The sequence below is a fragment of the Lutra lutra genome, chromosome 7 (assembly GCF_902655055.1).
Source record: "Lutra lutra chromosome 7, mLutLut1.2, whole genome shotgun sequence".
Classification (NCBI taxonomy): domain Eukaryota; kingdom Metazoa; phylum Chordata; class Mammalia; order Carnivora; family Mustelidae; genus Lutra; species Lutra lutra.
The window spans coordinates 6,704,246-6,724,988 of record NC_062284.1 but is presented as its reverse complement, the minus strand read 5'-3'; the positions used below and the strand labels follow the sequence as shown (position 1 = coordinate 6,724,988).

General features: G+C 44.4%; 1 protein-coding gene across 5 annotated transcripts in view; it reads right to left on the bottom strand.

Moving 5' to 3' along the window:
- DET1 (DET1 partner of COP1 E3 ubiquitin ligase) overlaps positions 1-19,204 on the bottom strand; it is a 28,733-nt gene extending 9,529 nt beyond the window's left edge. Inside the window, exons 1-5 of one of the 5 annotated variants that reach the window (XM_047738171.1) lie at positions 19,095-19,113; positions 15,794-15,934; positions 10,919-12,011; positions 7,746-7,933; positions 1,686-2,220 (exon numbers count right to left, since the gene is read on the bottom strand). In XM_047738171.1, coding sequence (XP_047594127.1) covers positions 2,139-2,220; positions 7,746-7,933; positions 10,919-12,001 — 1,353 coding nt within the window. In that variant the 5' untranslated portion in view covers positions 12,002-12,011; positions 15,794-15,934; positions 19,095-19,113 and the 3' untranslated portion in view covers positions 1,686-2,138. Of the gene's footprint in view, positions 1-1,685; positions 2,221-7,745; positions 7,934-10,918; positions 12,012-15,793; positions 15,935-19,094 lie in introns of those variants that run through there. The other 4 variants (XM_047738169.1, XM_047738170.1, XM_047738168.1 and 1 more) reach the window with 4 other exon arrangements.
- Between the last annotated feature and the right edge of the window lie 1,539 nt (positions 19,205-20,743).

Here is a 20,743-nt window from a genome sequence, read left to right as displayed (position 1 = left end):
GCCTTGGATCTCAGGTCAATAAAAGATGTCTAAAAACAACTCATTCTGTAAACAGAAATCCAGATAATGAAGGACATCAGGACTCCCACACATCACAAGTCTGCCTGGCTACAAACATTCTCAAAAACCAGAAAACAGAACTTGAAGTAAGAACACTGAATCACTTTAGAAAAGTTAACACAGACTCTCTAAACAAGTTTCCAATGAGTGTAACTATTCTATGACAACACTTCTACTCAAATCTACTTCCCCAAATGGCAGTCTCAGCTTGCATTAAAAAGGAGTTACAGAGGGACGCCTGGGTGGCTCAGTTGGTTAAGCAACTGCCTTCGGCTCAGGTCATGATCCGGGCGCCCTGGGATTGAGTCCCACATCGGGCTCCTTGCTCAGCGGGGAGCCTGCTTCTCCCTCAGCCTCTGCCTGCCATTCTGTCTGCCTGTGCTCATTCTCTCTCTCTCTGACAAATAAATAAAATCTTTTTTTTTTTAAAGATTTTATTTATTTATTTGACAGAGAGAGATCACAAGTAGGCAGAGAGGCAGGCAGAGAGAGAGAGGAGGAAGCAGGCTCCCCGCTGAGCAGAGAGCCCGATGTTGGGCTCAATCCCAGGACCCTGGGATCATGACCTGAGCCGAAGGCAGAGGCTTTAACCCACTGAGCCACCCAGGTGCCCCCAAATAAATAAAATCTTAAAAAAAAAAAAAGGAGTTACAGAGAGCAGGGAATGCGTGGAGAAGAGGAGCCTCTCTCCGACTTCTTGGGATCAGTTGTAAGTCAACTTTCATCAAAACTTTCGAAAAAACACTCATCCCTTGTTTCAAGTCTGGGAGCTCGCTGCCTGTACTCCCACAAAAACATCGGTACCTAAAGAATAGTAACATGGACACAGAGTCACAAATCTCATTTACTTTGAGTAATAGTAACAACGGAGCAATTATTTCTCACAACTGTCAAGAATACTAAATTTAATACCCTTTGACCAAATATTTCTACTCTTCTAGAAATTTACCCTAAGGAAGCAATCCCACACGCAGAAAAATCTCTGTGCACATTCAATACAGCATTGTTTATGATAATGATAAATTGACAGAAAATTAAAAACCTAATGGAAAACTACAATATCCAAAGATTACAAGGTTACAGAGGAAATGTTTATCATAATGGTAGTAAGTAAAAGCAACAGGCTACAGTCTGTACACACAGTATGATTAAAAAAAAAAACAAAGAAAAAGGGGTGCCTAGGTGGCTCAATCAGTTAAGCATCTGCCTTTGGCTCAGGGCATGATCTTAAAAAAAAAAAAATTAGGCCTAAATAAAGACTGGTAGAAATGTATCTAAATGATATTTTGATTTTTTTTCTTCTTTTTCACTGTCCCATTGTTTCTTAGAAAGAACGTCAACTATCAGTAATGCAGTTTTAAAAATCTCTGTTATCAAAGCATATCATATATTTTTTAAAGATTTTATTTATTTGACAGAAAGACAGCGAGAGAGGGAACACAAACGGGGGGAGTGGGAGAGGGAGAAGCAAGGTTCCCGCTGAGCCAGGAACCCCATGTGGGGCTCGATCCCAGGATGCTGGGATCACCACATGAGCCGAAGGGAGACGCTTAACAACTGAGCCACCCAGGCAGACACCCCTATCATACAGTTTAAAACTTAAAGGGAAATAATTTTTTTAGTGCAGGGAGAAAACAGAACATCCCATCCCTGAAATTAATGGAATAAAAACTAATGAAATAAATTTAAAAACTTGAAGATTCCCAACTTTGTGGAGACCAGAAAGCTTGAGGAAATGGGTTCGGATTTTTGCCTTCACCATTAACCTGTGATGCTGGACGGACATCAACAGATCTGTTTCCCCCGGAGAAAGCTTAGCTCTCAATACTGCTTTTCCGTTACTCCTCTTGACAGTAATTTTCAAACCTCAATGTAAACCACAAAATTAAATCTTGGGCCAAAGAGAACTTCTTTCTTTCCCTTTTGAATGGGCTAAAATCAAAGACTCTGGGCTCTCGGGTTTGCAGCTCCTTTCCAGCCGAGATCTAGTACTACCTCTCATAATCCACACTCTGCCTTGCCTGGCTCACTGGCTTCAGATGCTGGGGGCTGGCCCACGGCTGCATGATGATCCTACGTCACAGCCTCCACGACGGTCTCTTGGCTGAAGCAGCTTGTCTTCCCCAGCGGCACCACTGGCTCCACTCTCCGGGCCATCCACTGACAAAAGGATGAAGCAGTTATCCCTGGGACATCTTCTGGCGTTTAACTCCTGGTTCACTGTCACTCTGCCCAGTTATGCCTCTCCCAGTTCACAGTGACTTCTACATTCACAGAGATTATCCTTCCAGCACCATGGCCTCCTAGTTCCTGAACCTTCAGTACTAGGTCCCACAACCTCTCCTGCATTTAATCAATTCTTCCCCACCTTTTCCTAAACCATCAGTTCCCCCCAAACTACAGTTTCAGACTATTTCCTGTACCATACTTTTGTGGTTTATGTGGAAAATACAATTTCCAGAGGCTTCCTTAGAAAAGATACATGAGAGGCAATTTTTTTGAGAAGTTTCATGTCTGAAAATGTCTTATTCCACCTTATTGGATATAAAGTTCTAGGCTGGAAATCATTTTTTTCACAGAATTCTGAAGGCATTTTACTGGCTTCAAGCTTTCAGTGTTATTACTGCTAAGTCCAATACTATTCTGATGACTTATTTTTTACCATGTGAAATGTATGTTCTTTCTGCAAGCTTTTACCATCTTCTCTTTATCCCCAATGTTCCCAAACCTCATTTTAAAAGATTTATTTATTTGCGAGAAAGAGGGAAAGCATGAGTGGAGAGGGGCAGAGGGAGAAAGAGAATCGTAACAGGTTCCACATGGAACCCAATGTGGGGCTTGATCCCATAACCCCGAGACCATGACTTGAGCCAAAATCAAGAGTTGGACACCTAACTGACTGAGTTGTCTAGGTGTCCCCTCAACGTTCCAAAATTTTATGATGATATGCCTCAGTATGGGTTTTTTATTAGGTACTTGATGGAGCTAGATAATTATTTATGTGGGGGCATGAGCCATGTTTTGCAGCACTTGCCAATTTCTATGCTGTAAATCTTACTGCTGTAAAAGGTACTTCTAGGTACCTTTTAGGTCAACTTCAAGGTACCAAGGTGACACTGCTGAATGTGGAGCTGTCGCAAGATGAGCAGTAGCACATCACCAGGTAATATTTTCACCATGCAGATAAAACAGATACAAATACACTCAAAAGCTTAAGTAGTAAAATAACTACAAAATATTTTTAAGTTAAAGATAAGATTTTTTTAAAAAGATTTTATTTATTTGAGAGAGAGCGAAAGAGAGAGAACACGAGCAGGGGAGGAAGAGAGGGAGAGGGAGAAGCAGACATGGGGCTCAATTCTAGGACTCCAGGATCATGACCTGAGCCAAAGGCAGATGCTTAACCAACTGAGCCACCCAGGCACCCCCAAAATAATTAGTTTTCAATAATGACCACATTTAGCAATAGCTTGCAAAAATTCCTAAAAGCTTAACAAACGAGCTCTCGTGAGCCAGCATGAGCCAGTCCTAACACACCACTGAAAGGTCCTGCCAGTCTCGAAATTGATGTTCTTCAGGCCTGGAAAACTATATTTACATTATTTCCTCCCTATCATTTTCTCTACTGCGCCTTGTGGAAATGACCAGATACTGGATGTCCTCGGCAAGTTCTCTAATTTCTTTTCATCATTTCTCTCCCATTTTCCTATTTTTTATCAGTTTACTCTATTTTTTTGGAGAATTCCTCAACTATACCTAACAAAGTTTAAGTTTCTGTTCTAGGAATGTTTTTTTTTTTTTTATAGCATCAATTATTTCAGTGATTGCAGTGTTATTCCTTTATTCTTTCTACTGTTTATTTTGGTCTCTTTCAAAATAAAGATTTTCCTTAAGTAACTCACGATCCTTGGTGCCCCTTTTCTTCCTTGAACATTTACTCTAACCTATAATAGATCCACATTCACTTATTTTTACTAAAAGATGACTGGAGACTGTAAAATTGAGCATTTTAGAGCCCTGTGTTCACAAGAAATAAAAAATAATTCCAACTTATATAAACATTATATTTTCAATGCAGCAAATCATGACAAGATGCTTAATGAAATGTTACATTATGATACAATTCTGTGGGGGAGATAAAACAGATATATGAATTTGAACATAAGAAGAAACCATGTAGGGGCGCCTGGATGGCTCAGTGGGTCGAGCCTCTGCTTTGGGCTCGGGTCATGATCTCAGGGTCCTGGGATTGAGCCCCGCATTGGGCTCTCTGCTCAGCAGGGAGCCTGCTTCCCCCTCTCTCTCTGCCTACTTGTGATCTCTGTCTGTCAAATAAATAAATAAAGTCTTTAAAAAAAAAAAGAGGAAACAATGTAAAATTTCAAAGAATACTGGTATAATTTGCTCCCTCTTTTATATCAAATACTGAATACCAAACTACTATGGCATCTGGATTCCCCAGGTTATGTTTAAAAGCATTGAATTGGGGCATCTGGGTGGCTCAGTGGGTTAAGCATCTGCCTTCAGCTCAGGTCATGATCCCAGGGTCCTGGGATGGAGCCCTGCATCCGCCTCCTTACCCAGCAGGGAGCATGCTTCTCCCTCCTCCCTCTGCCTGCCTCTTCCCCTGCTTGTGCTCATGCTTTCTCTGTCAAACGAATAAATAAAACTTTTAATTAATTAATTAATTAAAATAAAAGTGCTGGGTTATACATCATCAACTTATGCAATGTTATATGCCAGTTATATCTCAATATAATTGGCTGGGGGAAAAAGACCTATAATAATTTTATTTTTAAAAACCAATTTTTGTTTTTAAGATTTTATTTATTTATTTGACAGAGAAAGACATAGCGAGAAAGAGAGAACACAAGCAGGGGGAGTGGGAGAGGGAGAAGCAGGCTTCCCGTGGAGCAGGGAGCCTGATGTGGGGCTCGATCCCAGGACTCCGGGATCATGACCTGAGCCGAAGGCAGACACTTAACAACTGAGCCACCCAGGCACCCCTAAAAACCAATATTAAATATACACTGAAAATTGCATTTTCTGCAATTATTCCAACTTAACAGCAGAAGAATTTAAGATCAACTAAAAAATTAAAGCATGAGGGTATCTACAGTTGTCAAAATCTTCCGGTGGTATGATACAAAATTCTGAGGATCACAAAGCTGGAACTCCACCTTTCTTTTCAACTTTTATTTTCTCCTCCTGAGACTTCCTACAATTTCACTTAATTCTAGATGCATTCTGAAAGAACTCTCAAAAAAACAGCCTCCTCTAATTACTGGGGGAGTTCATTCCTTCAACAAACACCTAATGAGCTTCTTCCACATGAAAGACACTAGCCTGGGTGCTACGGGTACAGCAGTGAATATAACAGACTAAAATCTCTACTCGCATGGGAGTTTACCTTCCAGTGACTTCTTTTATACTTTCTCTCAGCCAGCTGTACCCATCTTTGTAATTAGTCGATAATGATCTGCCTGATTTTAAAGCTCACTTAGAAGAAAATTCAGGGATGCCTGGGTGGCTCAGTCAGTTCAGTGTCTGCTGTCGCCACGGGTCAAGAACTCAAGAGTTCTGAGATCGAGTCCTGGGTCGTCGGGCTCCTTGCTTGGCGGGGAGACTGCTTCTCCCTCTCTACCTCCTCTGCCTGCTCTGCCTGCCACTTTCCCTGCTTGGCTCTCTCTCTGACAAATAAGTAGATAAAATCTTTTTTAAAAAGAAGAAGAAGAAAAAAAGTCAGGAGCATCTTAGTTTTGGCTCAGGTCCTGATCTCAGGGTTGCAGGATCCAGCCCCTCACTGGGCTCCACACTCAGTGTAAAGTCTGCTTAAGAGTCTCTCTCTGCCTTTGCCCCTCCACCACCCGCAAATTAAATAAATCTTTAAAAGAAAAGGGGCACCTGGGTGGCTCAGTGGGTTAAAGCCTCTGTCTTCGGCTCAGGTCATGATCTCAGGGTCCTGGGATCGAGCCCCACATCGGGCTCTCTGCTCTGCGGGGAGCCTGCTTCTCTTCCTCTCTCTCTGCCTGCCTCTCTGCCTACTTGTGATCTCTCTCTGTCAAATAAATAAATAAAATCTTTAAAAAAAAAAAAAGAAAAGAAAAGAAAAAAATACACTCCAAGATGAAAAAAGCGAATTCTGATCCAGGTCCTGCCTCCAAAAATCCTTCTATACTGAAAAGGAATGCTGGTAAGGCAGAAAATTTGTGTGAACCAGAGAAAAAGGAAAAGGCAAGTAAATTGTCTGAAAACCAATATCCATCTATTTCTAACTGAGTACTACCCTTTTATATAAAGATGAGGTCATACATTAGTGTATTTTTGTTCATTTTTTCCAGCGACAGTAATGCTTACTCTGAGTCATCTGTTCACTCTGGTCTGACCTATCTTGAAACCTAAAGCAGATATTTTCCCTAACTGGCTAGAGTTGGGGGAGCAATTTAGTATGTGGCATCCAATAAGGCACTGACTGACTAGAGTAGGATTCAGCTTGGGCCTATGGCCCAAGGTAACCATTCATTTCACAATAATGTACTCAGATAATTACATTTGAAACTGGTTCACGGGAAGACCTGGCTGATGGGGGGTATTAATTTAGGGTGAGCCAGCTGTTGGTGGAGGGACTCTAAGTATGAGTATCTGAAGGTCTCTTCTTTAGTTGGTCAGTTTCCTGAAGAAAAAATTTCGAACATCCTCCCTGAGGAGTATAAGCCTGGCTGTCCAATCTGATAAAGGGGATAGGAATCTCACCTTCAGTTTTGTTGGTTTTCACTTAATTCTTGTTTTTATCATGACGAATCTCATCCCTACCTCAACTGTGCCTCATGAACATGAAACCAGAGCCTACATGGTTCAGTTTCTCCAGTGAATAAAGTTCCAGCCTTCTGACGAGGTGGTGAAGACAGGCTTACAGAAGGGGGCTAGAGGACCTGGTTACTCCTTTCCAGACCCTCACCTAATTCTCCTATTGAAGCCTACCCATCAGAGGTATCTTCAGACGTACCTAGGGCTTCCAATTCCCCAACCCCTTCCAGATTTCTCTGGCAAGGCAAGTAGTTTCTTGATGGCTAAGCTCTTTAGTCTTAAGCTTTTGTTCTCTGAAGTGTGCCAAGTTGGTGTCAAGTTCCTGGTGATCAATTAGCTTCTCAGCTCCCAGCACCGATTCAGATCTCTCTCCCGTTGATAATCATCTCCTGCCTCCAGTGCCTTTCCTCTCCCATTTTCTTTGGCTCTTGTGAGATCTATACCTCTTCCTCTTTTATTGTCATTTTGGTAGGGTGACAGGATGGAGCAGAGATAAATGCACGTGTTCAACACATCATGTTTAACCAAAAGTTCTAACATTATTTCCCTGGTCATTCACTCAAAAAATACTTAAATGCTTGACAGTACATCATGAGAATACAGCAATAAATAATAAAGACGTGGTCTCTTTCTGCAGCTCTCACACAGCTCTCCTTTCTTTAGGACGAATCAGAGATAATGCACAAGTAATTCCACAGGTGCTGACAGACAGACAGAAATTCAGGATGACCTAAGGGGTTACAACAGGTAGACCAAACCAAAGCAAGAAGGGCACAGAGAATACAGGAACGGTTTTTTGGAGGACATGACTACTGGCCTAACACCAGTGAATTGGCTAAAGAAAAATTAAGGCCTGCTAAGCCTGTGGAAGAGCTTACCGGCGCTGGATCTGCCTTGCAAAATTGTTGCTGGAAGCTGAGCAGGGAAATTGGACTTCACTATGGAGGGTAGCATTACGGAAGAGGTCACAGAAGTTCTCAAAGAGCTCTAGAAGCTCATCTGATGTATTCTCAAACACCGCAATCACCTCTGTTGTCACCATATTGTATACCACGAAGAAAGATGCCTGCAGAAGAACAGAGAGACCTATGAGACAGCTGGATATACTGCCATGCCTTGGAAACTTACCACTTGGTTGAAAATTCCAACAAGTAAAACAAGCAAACACTTCTGCTCCCACACTAGCTTAAAACACGGCTCCAGGTGGTTCTGGGAGAGGAGGAAGCCTCAGTGCACTTTATCAATCAAGGGCCATCAGTCATGGCCAATACTGCTGGGTCTCCCACCACATCTGTGCTGTTAGGATTACTGAGCTAGCCTGTGTGTATGTGTAGAAAGGCTTCCAATCTTCCATTTCTGACTCTGCAAATGCAACACATTTTCTTCCTAGTATTTATTCCTGACTTGTTCCCTAACCCAACCTGAAATAAAAAGCACTTTTTTAAAATGCCAGATTTAATTTTCCTCCCTGCTGAGAAAGTGATTGGTAGCTGTAGCTGCCTGTTGACAAATTATTTTCTCTTGTATATGTACAGTTGAAAGTTCAATGTAGGGACATTTATTTTTCCTCTTAAGATTTCTATCACGCAGAGAGACACCTGAAGTACACCGTGTCCTAAAACTGCCCAGGCAAGTTGCAACCAAGCAGGAAACTGCTGCTGAACAAATGAAAGATCAGGGAGGCATTTTCCTTTTCTTCCTTCGTAAATATTCTTTCGGCCAAGAGCATTTGGAAGATATATTCGAGATTTGTAGCAATTAAGATCAGAGGGGGAAACTGAAAAGCATTCAAATGCCATAGGTGGCAGAGTCACTACTTTCTCTGAATTGGCCCCCGGGCGACCAGCCCTCTGCACCACCAGTGTTCTGCTCTGCCTAACAAGAAAGCTGCAGGAACCCCTGGTTTTTGTCCCAGTGAATGTGGCAACGTGAACCAATCTGCAAGCTTTCAACAGGACTCCAGAAGTTTTCAGAACGTTAGGATTAATACCTCCCCCTCCTACAACGGAGCTGAAGTCATCAGTTCCTGGAGCCACATGGCCCACCTGTTTTACTACTCATTAGTCCTTCCCAGAGCTTTCATTACATGACTTTTACGGTCACTTGGAAATTAAATATGGCTGTAAATTAAAAAGGCTGCAGAGTAACCTGAGAATAAGACCCATAATATTAGCAAGGCTTTGTGTGTAGATGCACTTTTTCTCATTAACCTTATTGGAACCTATCATATTAAACTGGGGAAGGGGGTGGGAGGACAACTAGGGCAAACTGGGTTTAAAGTTACAAGCTCTGTAAGCAAAACACTGAGCAACAGTACTGCGTCTAGCCACAATTTATTAGAACTACCAGAAATAAGTGGGTCATGTTTTAGCAAAGGGAAGAAGGATAATCTCAAATGTGGCTATCAGAGACAATTTACCCCCTCCAAATGACAAAGGTAATTATAGCTCAAACCTAAATAAAAGATTGACTCACGTCCTTTCTATAGACCTGGACAACATTTTGACCCTATCAGGGTTCCACCAGGATGCACCATAATTACGTGAATATAAAATTACACAAACGTTACCAGCCTTCCCTCCAGGGCAGACTGGGAAATACAGAAGGGGACAGAAGTCAAGGGTGTCACTTCCAATCTTCTATGACACATAAGATGGACTAGATTCTCATATGTGATGGCTCAATGGGCAATTTCATCATTAATAGGAAAGAAAATAACCCAGAAAAACTAATCCCCAACCATATTATTCCCCACCACCCACCTTTTTTTAGAATATACAACCTATGATCCGGAAGATACTGGAAAGCCTTTTACTGTGGACGGCTGGTAAGGTCTTAGGAACAGTGTCCTACACAGTCTCTCTTAGAACCAAATGCAAGTCAGTGAGAGATACAAGACAGCCTTCTTTGTGGCTGACTGGTTTGCTGTCTATTCTGAATCCCCAAACTCCTATCTAAGGAGACATTCTGGAAACAGGAGAACAGGGGGCAAGAGTAGAGAAAGGTAGGTCTTTTACTCGACCAACACTAAAGTGGAGAGCTTCTCAAAGAGAAATGCCCCAAAACAGCCTGAATTTCAACATGGTGTTCCAACCCGAGAGTCTTGTGAGCTTTCTGTGCCCTTAACACCACTTGATTCCCATTTGTGGAACAGCTCTCTCCTCTCCAAGATCTTTCATCCAAACTGAAATACCCTAGGATCTGCAGTCCTGATGATTCACTTGAGGGATCAGAAGTTTGGGCTTTCTTTTAATCTTTTCACAGCTCTACAGCCTATGGTCCAGCACATGGGCAAGGTCAGTGTAAAGTCATAAAACTTAACTGCCAGATGAACTTACCTATTAGTTACCTCCTAAGGATTCTGTGAAGAAGTATAATGAAATTAACCACTTAAGCAGGGAAGGCCAAATTTTTAGAAAATTTTTTGGCAGGGGAGGCCCCTGGATGGCTCAGTCATTAAGCATCTGTCTTCAGCTCAGGTCATGATCCCAGGGTCCTGAGATCAAGCCCTGTATCAGGATCCCTGCTCAGCGGAGAGCCTGCTTCTCCCTCTCCCACTCCCCTGCTTGTGTTCCCTCTCTCGCTGTGTCTCCCTCTGTCAAATAAATAAATAAAATCTTTAAAAAAAAAAAAGAAAAAGAAAAATTTTTTGGTATGGTGGGCTCATTCTCATTCCTAGAACTAAAGCAGACCAACAAGCACAGTATCACAAAGTCAAGGCCGGATTACCCACCGGTAGTCCAAACTTTGACTTTGTAGCACTTGGGCTTCTTTCTCAAGGGAAGTGAAAATGCTCTGCAGGAGAGTTAGTGTACTAATCACAGAGCTGACCACTCTCGTGTCAATGACTTGAGATTTAGCTTCCATTTGTCCAAATACATACATGTGGCCAGAGAAAATTGGAGCTATTTTAAGACTGAGGCCTAGGCTAACAAAAACTCAAGAGCATGGAAAATGGGAATTCCTGAGAGGCTGGCCATAGGCAAAGAGAGAAACCTTCCCCCTTTCCCAAGGGGCTGGGGGCAATAAAGGGCCCGAGAGCACTTCACACCTGTGATGGGTCTGTGACCCGCAGGGTTACCACATCCTCACTGGTGTACTTGATAAACAGATGGTTTTCATCCAGAAGCTGCATTTTCCACATGCGCAGCTGTCGCAGCTGGTCAAAATATTGGAAGAAGCGCCTCTTGGCCATCGCGCTCCCATCCTGCTCTGCCCGGCGCCACAGGTACACGAGCAGCCGGTGTTTCAGGGAGTTGATGAAGGGGTCTCTGAAAGGATTGGCCATGCCCGTCTGACTGTCCCGCTGCACCTCCGGGAAAACGGCCGACACCGTGAGGAGGTCATCCTCATAGCAGAAGCGGCCGATGGTCCTCACATCAATGAAAGTGCCTTCAGGAGTCACCTGGAAGACGTGGATCGTCTGCTGCTGCACCGACAAGATGGCCAGGATGTTTTTGTACAAGTACAGCCCTTGGTTGTGCGACAGGACCACCTTGTCACACTTGAAGGTGCGGGTGTCACACAGGCGGCCCGTGTGAAGGTCGATGATGTGAAGGGAATAGTCCTCCAGGGGGGACCGGGGGTTGGGGGTCACAGACTCACTGTTCCGGTAAACCTCGTAAAAAGGAGGGTGTGGCTCATCAGGGAGGTAGGCAGCTGAGCCCACGATGACACAGCGGCAGTCGTCGGTGAAGAGGCTGCACTCCCGGTTCAGGTGCTCCCCATTGGCGGCCACGTTGGTAATATGCAGCAGGACAAAAAAGCGTTCGAAGAGCCGGCCACGGATGTTGACTGACCGCTGGTCATTGCCATTGGACAGGATCTCCCCCTCAGAGCCCTGCAGTAAGTCCTCAGCTGCCTGGCAGCCCTGGTACTCATAGATCTCAAGAGAGGTCTGGTCTGAAGAGAAAGCAATAAAGTAGCGCCCATCAGGCGAGAATTTACGCAAGAAACATGGAGGCTTTTCAACATTGACAACCGTGAAGTTGGGGAAGACATTCTGGTGGAACACTCGGACCTGATGCCAGTGGGTGCCTGCCTTGCCTGAGCTGATTCGCCGCCGTTCCAAGCGGTGAATGACATTTTGGTTCTGGATTCTTCGAGGTTTGATAGTGGAAACATGATGATCCATTATCACATCTCTGCATGGAAAAGTGAAGAAGTCAAGAAAGCAAAACAAAATTGACCAAAACATAAATATACAGAAGTCAAAGTGATTTTCCTCCTGATAACCTGGACCTAAGAGCTCATAGGGTGACAGTGATCAGCATTTCTCCTTCTCAGATCACAGTCAGAAAACAGTCCTGACATTTCTGATTCTAAAAACAGGTTTGAGGGAAGGACCTAATTCACTAGGAACACCTTCAAAGCACTCTTAGCTGTTGGAATATTCAACAAAATAAACATAGAATTATATCAAATTTGTTCAGTATAAGAGTAACATCTCGTGCACGTTCATTAAAGAAATGTATTTACTAGCTGTTAAGATGTCCATACTATCTGGGGCACCTGCGTGGCTCAGTCAGTCAAGCGGTTGCCTTCGGCTCAGGTCACGATCTCGGGGTCCTGGAGTCGAGCCCCACATTGGGCTCTCTGCTCAGTCAGCAGTGAGTCTGCTTCTCCCTCTCCCCCTCTGTGATCTCCCTTTCTCTCTCAAATAAATAAATAAAATCTTCAAAAAAAGGCGAGGGAGATGTCCATACTACTTAAAGCAATCTATAAACTCAATGCAATCCCTAACAAAACCCCAATGGTGGTTTTTGAAAAAATAGAAAAATTTATCCTAAAATGCACATGTAATCTCAAGGAACCCCAACAGCCAAAACAATTTTGTAAAAGAAGAAAGTTGGAAGACTCAGACCTTCTGATTTCAAAACATATAACAAAGCCAAAGTAATTTAAAAAAAAAAAATTGTGGTACTGGCATAAAAACAAATATACCAATGGAAGAGAGAATCCAGAAACAAATCCTCACAGATGTAAACCCAAGATTCAGGAAGCTCAGAGAACCCCAAATGTGATAAACCCAAAGAAATCCATGCCCAGACACACTACAGTCAAAAACTAAAACACAGGGGCGCCTGAGTGGCTCAGTGGGTTAAAGCCTCTGCCTTCGGCTCGGGTCATGATCCCAGAGTCCTGGGATCGAGCCCCGCATCGAGCCCCGCATCGAGCCCCGCATCGGGCTCTCTGCTCGGCAGGGAGCCTGCTTCCTCCTCTCTCTCTCTGCCTGCCTCTCTGCCTACTTGTGATTTCTGTCTGTCAAATAAATAAATAAATAAAATCTTAAAAAAAAAAAAAAAAAAAAAAAAAAAAAAAACCTAAAACACAAAGTAGAAATCTTACAAGCAGCCAGGTAGATGATATATTACCTTGAGGGGAACAATTCAAATGTCTGGATTTCTTGAGAAACCATGGAGACCAGAAGGAAGCACAACAACGTTTTTGAACTGTTGCCTCTGGGTCAACAGTCAAATCTCAGCTAAAAAGGCAACTCTTCAGATTTTTCCATATCTTCCCATTCATATCAACTCTCATTCTACCCTATTTTCTTTTCTTTAGCCCTCAGCATGTTTTTAAATTATCTTGATTACCTTACAAGTATCTGTCACCACCACCCAGCCCCAGGGGCCCTGCCCAACTCTAGGTGAATTCCATCACCTGGGGCAGTACCTGAGGCACAGTAAGGGCTCAGCAACATGGTAAATGAACGAACGGAGCAACATTCCAACATGGGCCTCCAAGGATCAAGAATTCACTAGGCAAAGTAAAAGAGGAGCATTTCAGAAAGAGGGAAGCCTAAAAAATACACTGGGAAAGAATGTGGCATGATACATTTGGGAAACAGAGTAATCCCAAGTGGTTAGAGCCCAGGAAGCACAGCATGAGTGATAAAAGAGAAGTCCAGAAAAGCAGATTGGAGCCAAACTGGAAAACATTTCACACACCACTCCACACCACACCAGCTATTACACATTTTAAGCATGGAGTAACTTCTCCATCTATATATATATCTATATATATAGATATATCGATATATATTTTTGGCTTATAATAACAGAAATGTATTACCTTACAGATCCAGAAGACAGAAATCCCAAATCTAGGCATTAAGAGGTCCATGTTCCCCCTGAAGTCTGTAGGGAAGTATCCGTCCTTGCCTCTGCCACATTCTGGTGGCTCCTAGCAGCCTTGGTAGTAGCAGCAAAACTCAGTCTCTGGCTCCATCTTCACAAGGCTCCCCGCCCCCCCACCCCCCAGCTCCCTGCCGGTCCTGTACCTTCTTGTCCCTCTCTGCTGTGTACAAGGAATCAGTTATACGATTTAAGGGACACTTTAAATCCAAGATGATTTCATCCTGAAGTCCTTAGTTACAATTTTGAAGGCTCTATTTTTTCTCCTTTCTTTTTTTTTCTTTCTTTCTTTGCTGTACTCCAATAAAATTTTCTTTATCTTTCTTTTTTTATTAATTTTATTTTTTTATAAACATATAATGTATTATTAGCCCCAGGGGTACAGGTCTGTGAATCACCAGGTTTACACACTTCACAGCACTCACCATAGCACATACCCTCCCCAATGTCCATAACCCAACCACCCTCTCCCTCCCCCCCTCCCCCCAGCAGCCCTCAGTTTGTTTTGTGAGATTAAGAGTCTCTTATGGTTTGTCTCCTTCCCTCTCCATCTATATTTTAGAAATAAAAACGTAACACACAATGTGGTATTTGTTTATACTGTCTCCTTCTAAAAGGGATTCGAAGTGTTTACGCAAGTATAGATACTGTTTCAAGTTAAAGACGTGCATACCTCCATGACTGACCACACTAAATTTCTCAAACTGCTAGTCACTCCTCATTAATGAGGCCTTGAAATCAATTTAGTGGATATAATTGACTTTTTAAAAAGTGGAATAAAATAAAAAATACGGGCAAATACTATTTCATGAAACATGTTTCAATTATATATGTGAATTATAGGTACGGGGTGAAGATATAAAATGTATTTCCTACTGATCTAGACTGCAGCAAGAGTGCTCACTGCCTATCCCCAGGCCAAATCTTGTCTGCCTGCCTATTTACTTGTAAATAAAGTTTTATTGGAACATAGCCTTTCCCATTCATTTACATATTACCTATGCTTTGCTTTTGCCCTACAAAGGCACACAGATGGTTAGTTGAGACCAAAGACCACATGGCCCACAAGCCTGAAATACTTAGTGTCTGGCCCCTCACATCAGCCTCTCGAGCACTGGTTCCTAACTGGAGCAATTTTGTAACATCTGGAGACAATGTTTGTTTGTCCTAACTTGGAAAGGAGGGATGTTATAAGTGTCCAGCAAATAGAAGCCAGGGGTGTTTGCCCAACATCCTACAGTGAACAGGACAGCCCTCCACGTTGACACCAAGATGTCAACAGTGCTAAGGATGAGAAACTCTGATCTAGAGAAAAGTCTGCACATGAATGACATGAATGTCTGCAGCCGGACTGTTAGCAACAGCAGAAACTGACCACACTCCAAATGCCCATGAACAGAAGACCAGATCGACTCTTCCAGGCATATTCACGCGGTGGAATCTTACGAAGCCACCAATCAGTGCGCTACAATTATACATAACGGCGAAGTCAACCTCAGAACACAACCATGCCTAAAGCTAGCAGCAGAATCGTTTTGTGTGACTCCCTTTATACAAGCTTCAAACGATTTCTAGTTTAAAGCTATCAATATATGTGGTATACAATTACAGGAAACAGAGGAACTATAAACATAAAATTCGGAACAGTGGTTACCTGTAAGAAGTAAGAAATGGGATGGGGATTGGGACACACTGGCAGCTCTGATGTAATATTTTTTCTTAAATCAGCATTCACTGTACTATCATACTTTAAAGACTACATATACTTTTAAAGTATTATTTGAACTTACTCAGAGTTGGGTTTTTTTTTTCTTTTATTAGGAAACAATCATCGTGAAGAAAATACTAAGTCAGGAGAGTAAGATGAAGCCAGATGTACAGAGAAATGCGTACCATGTAGACTTGAAGAACTGCCAAGCTTCTAATTTGGCCTTGATTTTTCCAAGCAAAGCAAAAAGGAAAAACCAATCAGTTACAGAATCTGCACAGCCAATAAGATAGAAACTTAACCGAGGCCTGGAAGAAGCACAGCTCTTCCCGGCACTGGAGTTTAAAAGCAATCCCTCTCCTAAGTTTTCTCAAAGGACCTTGGCATGATCAAGTGAGCAATGTCCTCCATATCCGAACAACAAATCCTGAATTTCACACAGCTACTCCGTGTTAACAGTGACACTGTTGCTGTGGCTACTGTAACACAGCCTAAAAAACACACTATTAAGGTTTAAGCATTTCAAAATACCAAACAGCATACAAAACTGCCTCACTCAATCCCCGCCAAGGGCACCTCTGCCAACCTAAGATGAGGGCTGGAGTCAGGGTGACCGGAATGGGAAGACAGAAGCAGATAAGGCCCAGGCATGGGAGGACTAGGCATGAGACACCACCTAGCAGACAAACTGCTGAGTGGGATCGAGTACACTACAGCTGTTCAACTTAGAAAGAGCCACTGAGGAGCACCTGGGTGGCTCAGTGGGTTAAGCCTCTGCCTTCGGCTCAGGTCATGGTCTCAGGGTCCTGGGATCGAGCCCCACATCGGGCTCTCTGCTTGGCGGTGAGCCTGCTTCCCCCTCTCTCTGCCTGCCTCTCTGCCTACTTGTGATCTCTCTCTCTGTCAAATGAATAAATAAAAATCTTTAAAAAAAAAAAAAAAACTACCTTCCCTTCTCATGCTTTTTTCCAAAATTAAAAAAAAGAGCCACTGATCATATTAAGCAAAATAGTTGCTTAATTCTAAGAAAACTGATGCACACTGTGTATAGCCCAATCTTAAATTCTCTGATTTGTCTTCTTAAGGAAAAGACACCAGGGGCGCCTGGGTGGCTCAGCTGGTTAAGCGACTGCCTTCGGCTCAGGTCATGATCCCAAAGCCCTAGGATCAAGTCCCCTATCGGGCTTCCAGCTCCATGGGGAGTCTGCTTCTCCCTCTGACCTCCTCCTGTCTCGTGCTCTCTCTCTCTCTCTCTCAAATAAATAATTAAAATCTTTAAAAAAAAAAAAAAAAGGCAAAGACACCAGACACTGGTGTGAAAGGTGTGAGGGGGTAGGGTAAGTGGAATTGAGGACCTGTTAACTTCAGCTCCAAATTACAGAGAAAATCCTCACTGAATTTCCCAACACTTCTCTCAGCATGCACGCTCTCTCTCCCTCCACACACACACTCTATTTCATATCACACAACTGTGATTTTTAGAGATATGGTGAAGCTATTTAAGCCTTTTTCAACTTGTTCTCTTATTGTTCTGATTAAAAAATAATACACACTCATAAAAATTCAAACACTGTAGAAAAAGTATGAAATGAAACTCCCTTTAGGGCGCTTGGGTGGCTCAGTCAGTTAAGCGCCTGCCTTTGGCTCGGGTCATAATCCTGGGGTCCTGAGATCGAGCCCCTCATCAGGCTCCCTGCTCAGTGGGGAGTCTGCTTCTCCCTCTGCCTCTCCACCTCACTTGTGCTCTCTCTCTTATTCTCTCTCTCTCCAAAATATAAGTAAAAATATTTCCAGAAAGAAAGAAAGAAAGTCAGTCCCTTCTAATCAGGGTGAGAATCATTATAAAAAGAGTCAGAGTAACTGATGTTATTTTCCCAAAAGCTGGCCCTCTCCCAGCTCCCCTAGACCAGTGAATGGCCCAGCTACTCTCCTGCTCATCAGGAACCAGACACTCGACCGTCTTCCTTGACACCTCTTTCCCTCGGCCCCGATCAGTCATCAAACTCTGGAGGTTTTCTCTCCTACTAAATAGCCCTCTCATCTTCCACTTACCTCTATCACAACCTGCCGTACCCTTATCCCAACTTTTATAATTTCACGCCTGCGATACCGCATCAGCTTCCTACCTAAACCCACTCCTTGCAACAGCCAATGATCTTTCCAAAAATGCTTTTGTGACCACGCCCTTTCCACTACGGATTAAAACAGGAAAGTATCTTCCCACTGCTCTTTATGATCAGAATCAAAATCTTTTAACACACCAGCCAGGTGCTCAAAGGTCTCAGCTCTGCCTCTCCAACCCCATCTTTTCCCACTAACTCAAACCACTTCTTCAACAGGGATCCCACCTCCTGCCTTGGAAGCTTGGCACTTGCTATTAACTGAAATCTATAAAAGCTCTTCTGCTCCCTTTGCTAACTCCAATTTCAGACATCAACCTAATTATCTCCCCCTCAGAGAAGTCTTCCTTCACCTCCCCCTTAGCTCAAATACCAACTTAAGAGCCACAGCTCGCCTTCACAACACTTGTCATCCTTCAACTCTGTCTCTGCACTTCACTCCTACCTGTGGCACTAATGGTGAGCTCCTGACCAGTACACATATTCTGTCCGCCCCATCACCCTCCTGGACACATCTTAAGCCTCCTTTCCTGTACGCTGGACCTGCCTCACGCCAAGTTCTTTGCCAACCCAGACATCCACAGGAGCTGTTCCCTCTGCCTAGGACGTCTTTCCCCGGGCCCTTGCATAGTTTCTCAAGTTGCAGCCCAAGTGTCATCTCCTCTCTGATCTTTCTCTCTACAGCAGGCCTCCCCATTACTTCTCCGTCTGTCTTCTCCACAGTAACGGCCACAATGCGCGCATCTGCCTTTACTTGCACGGTTGCGTGTTTAATGACTGACTCCCCACTACAGCGTACTCCCTATACAGAAAGCAACCATGTCTGCTTCGGTCACCTCAGTGTTCTCAGTGCCCAGCAAGGGGGCTGGCCCCTCGTATGCCTTCGGTACGTTATTTAGGAATGAAAGAAGAAAGCCTGGCTGAATGGGGCCACTCGCTCCTCGTGTGGCACTATGAGTCCTTTTCCCCTTGCTGCGTCTCAGCTTCCCCACAAGGGCTGGCGCACACCCCCCTCAAGTCGCAGTGACGGCTTCCAAAGCGGTAAGGGGATACCAAGGGGCGGGCACACACCCCCAAGGGGGCGCCCCCGGAAAGAGAAGCCCGGGGCGGGGCCTCGAAGGGAAGGGACCGCTCAGGGAGGGCGGGAGCCGCGGCGCCTCGGCGTGTTGCGGGGAGGGGGCCGCCCCACAGCGGGAACGCGGGAAGGCCTCGGGGAAGGCCTGACGGGTTTGGAAGCTGGGCCAAGAAAGGAGAAGTCCTCACCTGTACGGTCCTGGCTCAAAGGGCCGGGGAGAAGAACCCCCCGGCCGGCTCGGCACGCACCTCCCCCAGCCCCGCCCCCGCCATGCCTCCGGCCCCGGCACCCGCGGCTGCGAGCCCCCGCTTCCGCTTGCCACCGGAAGTGCGGTGCAGCGAGAAGGTGTGGGGAGAGCGCGGCGGCGTCAGCGGACACTGAGAGTATTCTAGCGCACCCTGGTGTCCGGAGGGGGAATCGAAGCCACAAGGAGCCCAGTAGCTGTGAGGGAAAAAAATTAACCCAGAGCCCTAACGTGGGCATGTCAGTGATCTCTTAAGGTAATGTCTCTGAGCCTGCTGGACACGTTTGCAAAAACACAGATAAAAATTGTTTCACCTCTTGATTAGATGCGCCCTTTCATCGGCGGAGGATCGATCCGCCCTGCACAGTGAGCCCTTGGACCACCGGAATGTACCCCCCCCGCCCCCCCCGAACATTCTGCCCAATACAGTTACTGGCCCATAGTGGACGTGCAGAAAAGCTTCTTGCGTTAACCTAGTCCCATAACCTTTACTTGGACAGCCTGCCCCCAAATTTCCACCCGTCGGCCTCCTTCGGATCATTCAGTTCTCAGCGCATGTGACTGCTTCGGATTGTTCTCATTCCACTGCCACTTCATGCTACTTTTTGTTTTTTGGTTGTTTTGTTTTGTTTTGTTTTGTTTAAGATTTTATCTATCTACTTGTCAGAGAGCGAGACAGAGAACACAGCAGGGGGAGCAGCAGGTAGAAAGAGAAGCAGGCTCCCTGCTGAGCAAGGGAGCCCAATGGGGGACTCCATCCCTGAACTCTGGGACCCTGACCCCAGATGAAAGCAGGCAGACGCTTAACCGACTGAGCTACCTAGGCGTCCCTCAGGCTATTTTCTGTTAGCATTCATCACTATATGATATTACCCGGTGTGTGTGTGCGTGGGCATACGCGCAAGTGTTTTTGTTCTGTTTCCCTTCCCCCTTCTAGAAAGTCAACTCCATGAGGGCAGGGATTTTGTCTTGCCCTCTATCTTCGCCTACAATAGGGTTTGGCATCTTGTCGGTGCTCTACAGTAAGGATTCCATCCACGAGTGAGGGTCTCCGTCCACACTGTTCACAGCAATCCTAGGAGGAAGGAATGCTAATTAGCCTTTACAGATGAGGACACAGACTGAGGAAGGGTACGTGGCTAAAAGGAAACAGGTTCTTGGAACGGTCTTGACATTTCCAGGCTGATTATTCTCAGGTACTGACTGCAGAGTCTTCATTTTCTCTTCTGGGAAATGAAGATTTGCTGCCTAGTGAGGTTATCGAAAAAAATTCAAGGTGTTATCCTTAAAGCGCCTGGCACAGCCTGGAATGCCGTAGATGCTCAGTAAAGTGTTACTGCAGTTACTGAAGATCAAATCCCTTAACCCACCCATGATGAAATTGAGAGCCTGAGAGGGATATGACTAGGACAACTTCATAGGAACACAAGCAGCAGAATAGAGACTGTGACCAGGACTTCCATCTCCCCTTTTCAAGGGTTCTCTCCCACAGTATCAAGTTCTGACTCTGCCATTTGCGTTCCTACATGATGTTAGGCAACTCACTCACCCTCTCCAAGTCTGTTTTCTTATATCAGAAATTGGGTAATTATC